This window comes from Mytilus edulis, chromosome 6 (genome assembly GCF_963676685.1).
Source record: "Mytilus edulis chromosome 6, xbMytEdul2.2, whole genome shotgun sequence".
Lineage (NCBI taxonomy): Eukaryota > Metazoa > Mollusca > Bivalvia > Mytilida > Mytilidae > Mytilus > Mytilus edulis.
The window spans coordinates 74,284,591-74,294,630 of NC_092349.1; the positions used below are offsets into that span (position 1 = coordinate 74,284,591).

Sequence of the window (10,040 nt, forward strand, 5' to 3'; positions counted from 1 at the left end):
TCTGCGTATTGTGGTTCTTAACATTGCGTTAAATTTTCATAAAATATGTAACTAAAGTAAGAGTGCGGAAAATAAGAAATTAGTTAATTGTAAAGTTATAATGGTTTCAAATATACTACCAAAATTAATCTCTGTCTGCGAAAGGACGGACAAGGTAACACTTAATGACACATTGTTTACTGCGGGGGTTAGAAATTGAAAAGCTGATTAAATAGAAAACAGCAAAAAAGTATAACCGATGCAAGACAAGAAACTGGACTTGGGAGAGATATACTCCTTTTTCTAAAATAATTTCCCGTATTTTGTAGCAGCAAATTTTAGTAACACGATTTCTGTATTTTGAGTCCAGGCTACTTAGCTTGCTATGACCCATAGGGACTTACAATCAACCAGGAGAGGTAAAGAACCAGTGGTAGAAATGATACGGTACTGTTATGGGTTAATATTAACAATACCAATTGGATGCATCAGACGTGCATTTCAACAATAAACGTCTCTTCAGTGATTTATTCATGTGCGACACAAGTTCAAACCTTAAAAGCTATTTATTAATTGTCTCTATACATCGAAAATCAGTTAATTTTATACACAAGAGCAAGTATTAAAGCTTGGTTTTACTTTTGTCAGTTGAAATTACTTTATAATCAAGTACCAGAATGTCTTACCGCATAGTAGGTAACATGTCGAAAATGATTTCTTCCCACGCCAAAAGTCGATAGCATGACAATCGTAAATTTCAAAAACGAAAACATAAACAAAAAGAACTATTTTTGTATTTAACTCGCAAACTCTAACAACGAATAAAATTTCCGGATTGACGTGAATATGACTTAGCGTTGTTTACTGTTCCTGATAGATACTATAAATTTTCGCTTTAGATGAAACAGTACTCGATGAAGTGCCCACAAATACTCTTCTATTGAAAGCATCCAAACTTAATGGTCTAACAATCCCAAATGTGTTGGTAGTATCTACTAACGATATGAGTTCTCCTTTATGATTCAGAATATGGAAGGTGTTGTTAAGTGGATCGCATGCAATTAAGTTTCCACGATTTATTTCTGTGACATCAGTTGGCGAGAACATCCTCTCCTGACTCTCTGTTTCTGTTCGTCCCCCATAGTACCATTGCAATTCACTGTTTAGGTCTGATGTAACGGCACAAATACACCCTTCGGCATCCTCTTCCGTACCCTTTTTCATTACGACCGTAACATTTCCTCTGGAACATGCTATAGCCTTTACTGGCACGAAGGATGTCTCCAAATTAATTTCTGCAACGAGATGTATTTCAAGAGGTTTCTTGTCAGTAATTACAGAGATCCTATTTATTCTGTTGCCATTGTTTTTTTGTGTGGTTGCAATATAAATATTACCGTACACCTTCGACGTGTGGAGCGCAGTGGGAATCTGACAATCGCTAAAAATAAAGAATGTTTTAATTTTCCACGACTTTGATATTTTCAAAGTGTCGACAACTTTTAGTGAATAAATAGTACAGTCCCCCTCTGCTATTGCAAGTATACGTCCTGAGTTAACTACTGCAATCGATAGTATTCTTTTCCCGGGTAGATCTTTAATCTTTCTGCTATTTCCATCTCCATAATACTTCATTATAGCATTTTCAGATGACGAAACTACATAAAAACTTGACTTTTCATCTTTACTGTCATGGGCTATCGATGTTATTGAACATAATGAAGTTTGAATTGAATCAATTATTTCAAAGGATATTTTATTTTTCGTTGAGTTGATCGAACTAGCGTTTTCTCCAACTACGCGGGAATACAGAAAAGACTGTTGACAAGAATGCGCATGTTCCAATTTTCCGACTAGATCAGGTGTAATCTCGGGTGCAACATAAACTGGTAAAGTGGCTGTAAGAGATGTATGTTCATTTGTGAAATTTTCAGTGATGGTCAGCCCTACTACATGAGCAGTTTCGCACATTTCCAAAATATCACTTTTTTGCAACACGTCCTCCATATTTTTCTTTATTTGTATCATTTCAGATCTTTTATGTGTAAGTCTTGATGTAAGATTTGAAGTCTCCTCCTGAACTGCTCCCCATTTTTGTTGTAAATATGACTCGATGTCGTCAATGTTTTGTATCAGCGTGTCTTTAAATGACGCAATCTTTCTTTTTTGTTCTGTGAATTGTTCCTGTCTAGTAGCAAGTATATTTTGAAGTTCACTTTCTTTTGTAATCAGGTGATTAATATTGTCGTCGTATAACCTACAATATGTTTCAAGTTCATCTCTTTTATTTGACATCGCTGTAGTGAGTGTTATAAATCGATGACCTTTGTGCTCCTCCTGCAAGCATACCTGACAAACTAGTTCTTGGCATCCTTGACAATAAAGACGACAACGCTCATTGTTATGATTTCTACATAAAACAGACGTATCTGCCATTTCTGATGATGCCCGCGTTCTAATTTGTCTTTTTCAATTAATTAGAATTTCAACCATTACAATCCTATCCATTTTGGAATAACAGGGAAATGTCTCACGATGAAAACAATATTGTAGTCCTTGCTTTAACATTTAGTTCATGTGAAATGTTATAATCCTAATCAATAATAACAAATCAATTGCGTAATTATTTTGGAAAAAAACAAAAAAGAGTTCCTTATGATACTCATTTAATATATAAAAACGATAATACATTCGAGGTTGCAAACCATAAATAATGCATATATTGTCTTTAAAACGTGTGAAGTATTCTTAAGTGCAATAAATGACTAAAATGATATAATTATGATTTTATTGAAACTTCACCGTACTAGTATATAATGTATTGTCTTATATTATGCTATTTTATTTGTGAAAGGCTCCCTTTTTTTTGCAACGATCGTTTTTATTGTAAGTTCAATAATCATATAGAACCTAAATCAAACTCCTGTTTTCTCAAGTTGACAACGTCGTCACATGAAGTAAACAGACAATATCTTGTCTTACAATCGTCGGAACAAAACTAATAAATACAGCTAAACAAAAGTTTTACCCTCCTAAAAAAACCCATGAACAATAATTCAGGTTGCTCATAGTAAAAAAACAACTGATTCACAAACCAAGCCCCTTTTGGGGATATTTAATATTTATAGATATGTTAACCTACCAGTTCATAGATATTATCGCAATGGTACAGCTCTTGAAGACACATTTCGGAATTTTACCAATAGAAATACTTACGGATAGCGGACAGTTAAATTCTGATGAAGACTCAAAGAAAGGAAGGGTAGCACAGAATTTGATAGAAGTTTATACCTCTTAGAAGTTGAAGGCTAATGCATGTTGAAATTTTGCTTCACAAACCTAGGTTTGGACCTTTGCAAAACATAGCAGTTTATATGAACGTTTCATTTTAGGATATGATTTTTATGCATCTTCATAGTAAAGGTGTGCCGTTAAAGGGGTTTCTAAAGGCAATTGCCTTGTTTATATTTGCGGAAGTGCAACTTCTTTTGGATGAAAAAAAAGCATCATGTAGAGTTTTTACCGAATCTGTTTTATTCCCATATATTTAATAAGATCACATGTTTGATGTATTTTCCTCAGTTTTAGTTTGTAACCAATATTTGTTTTTCCTCAATCGATTTATGATTTTCGATGATGACTTGGGACAGTGTAAGATTGAATAATCTAGATTAGAATGATTAATTATTGAATTTTAAATCTATAGTATACCAAAATTGTATATCAGAGTAGGTTAATACATTATATTGGAATACAGGGTGCTGTACTGTTATCAGCACATTAACAATATTGAGTACTTTTGTAAAATAAAACCTCCTTACATATTATATATTTATACAATCTTGACTTAATCATGTTTAGGTTTGTGAGCTCCTGATAAATGTTAATCGAAAGGGCGCATCAGATTCTCAAAACGTAATATTTGTTATTTTCATATACTGCCGAGTTGTTGATTTTGTTATACATTATTTAAGTTCGTTTATTGCACCAATATTCAAATATCTTACAAACCATTTTACCAGAAGTATACAATGTCTATCTAACCTATTATTTGTCAATAGTTATGAACATTCAGTTCCAAATGCTGCAGTTGCGTGATAATTTTCATTAAATGAAAACCGCGAAAGCATTGATATATAACCAATTTTGTATATGTGTAGTTACATGTGTAAATTTACTGAGGCTCATATACATTATATTGTGAGAAATCCTATACATTATAATATCATTGCGTTTTACTGCATGTATATTGCATTTTGTAAATATAGTTGTTTCTCAAACTACACCTCTTTTGGAGAGGTGTAGAATATTCATAGATTAATTTTGTTTACATACTGGTTCCCGGAAACGATCTCTATGTTTCATTTCATAAAGACATACCTTGGGAATATTACCAGTAAATATACATATGCATATGGTAGTGATAATATTGAAGGTATTGATGGTTAAGAAATTTAGTGTTAGTTTAAACTCTTAGAGGTTCGGGGCATATAAACGTTGAAAATATGCCGCACAGCCCAATATTTTGACCTTTGAAAAAAATTGTAGTGCATATAAACTTTCCAATTCTAGAATATGTTTTTTATTCAAAACTTCATAGTTAAAGTGGTACAGTTTTACCCGTAAAAGGAGTTCCTATGGGAAATTGCATTGTCAATATTTGCAGAAATGCAACCTGTTCAAAATAAAGCAGAGATATATTCATATTCAATAACCTCTTCATAGATTATTTGATTGTTTTGTCATGATTTTTTTATTTTGTCCAACAACAAAGACTTACATTGATGTCTTCCATATAATTTTTTGTTTATAGTTTTTACAAAAAAATCAGGCCGTTGGCTTCTTTCTTTTGAATTGGGACAACTTTCTCCATGCCGACATGTCTAATAGCTCAAAATGCGGTAATCATTTTGCTCATTGTTAAAGGTCTTACGATGACCCAATGTTGTTTATATCCATACAGTTTGATCTCCCATCAAAAAGGACAGGTTTTGTTCTCGTATCTCTATATTATTTGCGTAACCTTATTTATTTGATGAATATTTCAACAGTCAAAATTCATCATGTTAACATGGCTTTACATTGTGTATTGATTAATATATAATTTGATATGTTTCATTTTGATTTAGTCTTGTTTTTTTCTAGAATTTCGATAATCATGCGTTACTAACAACAACACCTAAACTGTCACGCTATTCTGTTATTACTTTGTACATAATAATTGAAATATCAATTTTCATATATAAATTAATATCAATACATGTTTGCCAACTCAAAGTTATCTGAAATAGTATAATGTTCAAATCACAGATTCTGCTTTTGTCTGTTGTAATGTTTTCTGTATTTGCAGAAAAGATGCAGGTGGCAGAAAAAAGTAAGTAAACAAAAATTGAATATTCGACAAAGAAACATGTGTGTCAGTCACTTTGAATATTTATGTCATATAACATAAACGCAATTAAGCAAACAAATGTTTAATGTATACTGACTATTCCGAAAATACCTTCTTATTTTACATGTTGAATAAATGTTTCAATTGGGTAATTTTACACAACTCTTGTATTGAAATATCATCTGCTAATTTATTTTTTAGGTGTTTGTTTTCATGGAGAAAAAGCCGATTGGATTTTAAAACTTGTTGGTGAAGAGAAGGCTCATGCAAGCTGCTGTGAAAAGCTACACAAGGCAGAGAAAGTAGAGATAATATGTAAAGGTATAATGATATCCATATCAGCATGACAATATTTAATTTATTTGAAATTTCTCATCTATTTTAGTTTCTTTAAAGCAGTTTTCTGCATGTATGTTAAACATTAATTGTTTGGATCAAACTGTAAATATATCTTTACTTAACAATATGTTTGATACTATCAGCTTCAGTTTACTTTCTATGAGCCTGTGCATTAGTTTCTGTAATGGTTGTCAAAAATGATATTATTAGAAGGGGCCAAAAGGAAGATCGCCATTCAAAAACGTAACATTAACAATAGGGAATAAAAACAATCTTCGTTGTTATTTGTGTAAAGTTTCCCTCGTGAAAAATCTAACGAGTTCAATTATTGCTGTTCACAATTGCTTTACATTGTTTTGAATAGATAATTTCTATTTCCTGCATTAAAACAGTAAGAACTATTTCGAAATTTAAATGATGCTTCAATTACGATTATTGGGTTATATAATCTACCTAAAGAGTTCCTATAACCTGTTCGATATCTTCATTCTTATGTAGTGGATTTTTAGTAACTTTATTGTTTTTATCACAAACTATGCATACCCGTACGAGTATAAACAGATTGGTATTGTTCGTATGAATAAAACAAAAGTTTAATTGTAATTGTATTTTTCTTGTTTGTGCAGAAAAACAGGAAAAACCAAAGCCACGTCCCATCGATTGTACGGATGTCAAATCAAAAAGAGGAAACGGAATATATAAGATTTATCCAAAATATTCTAAAGGATTTGATGTTTATTGTGATTTAGAGACCGACAACGGAGGATGGACGGTAATTAAATGCCCTGATAATCAACTTAACTAAAAATACTTGGTTGTCATAATAAAGTTATTAGGAAACATATATTCATTTATTTAAGATACTAGTTATCATCGAATTAAGAACACGCAACTGAACATGCATTTAAGGAGGCTCGAGGGTATAAACATTTCCAAAAAATAAAAACTTTTTTTTTCTTCATTAAACATTTTATTTATTACTTAATTAGTTGTTACTTTATCATATGGTACACAAATCATTACAAAATCAATTCGTTTCGGCCCCAGATTACTTTTAAAATCTCCCTTTGAGGCAAAAATGACATATTTTGGCATTAAAATAAAAAAAAAAAAATTTTGTAACTCATCCGTGACCTATATTTTTAAATAAGCTGTACTTAAACTAACCTACTGTAAAATTTTAGCATTACTGTAATTTTGTTTTTTTTATTTCGATATTACATTTGTACTTCTATTTCTCCTATTAGTCCAAAAAAAAGAAGAACATTTACAGAAATGTAAGCTTCTTTCGAAGGCAGATTATGAGCGTAAATGAACGGTGATCCCAATAAAGTATAAGATAAAGTTCATTTATAGAAAAATATAGCGAAATCTTATATTAGAAAAAAATTTAATTGATTTAGACCCGCGAGCCTCCTTAAACGATCTCCGTATCAGGACCATTCGTTTCAAAAGATAGCTACTATCAATCTTGATTATGGATGCCTTGAATCCTGGTAATCTGTTCAGTTTTAATTCAATTTACAATTTGAAAACTATAACAAGCAAACGATATATAATTTTCTTAAGTATAGATTAAACAATAACTATGTGGTGTTAGCTTTGCTTTGATTTGTCCATAAAAAAATTACATGTATACCTACAGTGAGGTAGAGAGAAAATACAATATTATCTGTATAGCTGTTTTCCAAATGAAAGCAGGTTATAAAAAAATAATGATATTTTTGCATTTGTCACTAAGTACTCAATTTCAAAGGTTGAAATAATCAGCATTGCGAATTATCAATGAACAACATTGTGCTATGGTACAATTTGTTTTTTTGTTCATTTGTTTGTTTATAAATAAGGCCGTTAATTTTTTCTCGTATGAATTGTTTAACATTGTCATTTCGGGGCCTCCTATAGCTGACTATGCAGAATAGGCTTTGTGCATTGCTGAAATCTGTACGGTGACCTATAGTTGTTAATGTCTGTGTCATTTTGGTCTCTTGTGGAGAATTGTCTCATTGGCAATCATACCACATCTTCTTTTTTTATATACAAAGTATAGATATTGATGTCGGACAGACTATTGTCTTTTGAAGATGCGACGGATGTATTTTGAAAATTCCCTCGTTTTTGAATTCAAAATACACAATGTAGTGAATTTTTCTTTTTAAATACCTTATCAATATCGAATTACAGAAAAATAAAATTCCTCAATTATCTCCAGAAACAATAGAATACTAACCATGTTAACAGAAGCTCACATGATAAAACATTATCAAATTTTCCTGAGATATCGCATTGTGAAGAAACTGCCTTTTTCTTTCGCTAGAATCAGAAGGATAGTAATTACACTTTTCCTTTGCTGCGGCATTTAGCTTTGACCTTTACTAAATCTTGAGATAGCAAACAATTGTAATCTTTTCAAAAAGTGTTGTCAAATAGTACTCGTTGAATCGGAGAAAATTTAAAGCGTTATTTAGATTGAAATATGAACACTCAAAATCGAAAAAAAAATCTTAAACTTCATATTTTCCCTTTATTTATGTAGTTACAGGAATTGTCATATTTCAATAAGTTAATAGAAATATCATTTTGTGTCAACATTTCAATTTAAAAAAAAAACTATTGCCTCATTCCTGACACAACAATCGTACCCTTTGTATTGCTTCGCTATCACTGCCTTTAAGGAGATAACGTGCTGATGTTCTCTATGAATTATTCAATGTAAATAACTATGTTCACGTATAATATTAATATATTTGCAGGTGTTTCAGAGGAGAATAAACGGTAAGACCAACTTTTACAGAGGTTGGGAAGCGTATGAAAATGGATTTGGAAATTTGGAGGCCGAATTTTGGTTAGGTAAATATATTTTATTTTCTTTATAATCAACTACTATGAACTTCTTAATCATGATAATTAGTAGGGTGAAATAGTGATGCGATAAAATATTTCCTATTGCTACATTTTTGTTTTTTTACCTTTTTAAAAGGGAATTTTGAAAAGGAGGAGGTTTGTCAACATGTTTAACACCTGGAAAATTCTGTATGCCTTTCATTAGTCTGGAGCCTGTAGTTGAGTTGGTGTTGTTTGGTTGATGGTTACTTGTTTTCCGTTAATTGATTTGTAAAATTTGTTCTGGTGATGTACTGCTGTACCACTGTCCCAGGTTGTTGGAAATTGCGTCCGCTTCTATTTAAAATCCGCGACATTATGTATGTGGCTGTCCCAAGTCTTTTATTCAGTGGTTGACGTTTTGTTGTTCATACTTAAGGTTGTTAGAATTCTAGTTTGAATTTCTTTTCATTTGTCATTTCTGGACCTTTTATAGCCCGATATGCATTATGTTTTTTTTTATTTTTGAAGGCTGTACGGTGACCCTAGTAACATCTACTTTTTGGGGTTTCGGATTGAGAATTATCTCATAGGTAATCATACCATATTTTCTATTTTTTGTGAGAGTCATTTGTTGTCTATTGAAATGGCAAAAATTATTAATTATCTAAGTCTACCAAAATAATACAAAGTTTCATAAATGAAGGAACAGGTTGAAATGATTTATCTGGACACTGAAGTACTGAGAGTTTTTGTTTCCATGTAAATATCTTGTCTTTACGATGTCGAAATCAACATATTTGTCTACAATCATCACTTACAAAATGCTATGACAAATAGTTTTTGGTATAAATAGATATAGCAAAGGCCTTACCCAATACGATAGTTTAAACACATTATTGTATGTGTTAGAACAACTTGTAGAGAAATATTTAAAATAAAATCATGTTTTAAATATTTATGTCAAAATGTCAAAACGTCTAGAAAACACTCATCAGTGACGCTCAGATCAGAATAGTTATAAAACCAAACAAGTATAAAATATGTTTAAAAATTTTAAAAAATTAAGGTTATTCTATAAGTTGTTTTTTTTGTTGTAATTTTTCAATAAGTTAGAAACTAAAATGCTATCATATTTTTGAAAATAAAAAAAACCATAATTTTTATTCATAATTGACAAATTACCGTCCAATGAACACATGGAAGAATTTTTTGAGGATTTATAACACTTTGTAAGATTAGAATTAAGTTCAGCGATTTTGATATAATTCATAGCTGTGAGCGGTGACCTACTTATGTGATTGCAAAACGACTGTGTCAGTTGCTTTGAAGGTAGATAATACCATTTCACACTGTAAACATTAAAGTGAACACTTGTGTTACGTATATCTTTAATCAACCAATAGTGGCTATGAGACTATCCTACACTAGCAAAATTTGCTCACATGAATTTCACATGAATCTCACATGAAATTCACATGAAAAATTTTACGTGAGATTCACCTCA

At 31.2% G+C, this 10,040-nt stretch overlaps 1 protein-coding gene and 1 long non-coding RNA gene across 2 annotated transcripts; one reads left to right on the plus strand and one right to left on the minus strand.

The window, feature by feature from the left end:
- Positions 1 to 840: 840 nt before the first annotated feature.
- LOC139526609 (uncharacterized) lies at positions 841 to 2,274 on the minus strand. The gene has a single exon (XM_071321768.1). The coding sequence runs from the start codon at positions 2,272 to 2,274 to the stop codon at positions 841 to 843; it is 1,434 nt and encodes a 477-aa protein (XP_071177869.1).
- Positions 2,275 to 5,587: 3,313 nt separating this feature from the next.
- Positions 5,588 to 8,564, plus strand: LOC139528409 (uncharacterized). Its single transcript, XR_011665584.1, has 3 exons — positions 5,588 to 5,692; positions 6,337 to 6,482; positions 8,464 to 8,564. It is a non-coding gene; the product is annotated as an uncharacterized lncRNA (long non-coding RNA).
- Positions 8,565 to 10,040: the final 1,476 nt, after the last annotated feature.

What these genes read in the sequence shown, in the direction of transcription:
- LOC139526609 (XM_071321768.1), bottom strand. Translation starts at nt 2,274, where the DNA reads ATGTCAAATAAAAGAGATGAACTTGAAACATATTGTAGGTTATACGAC.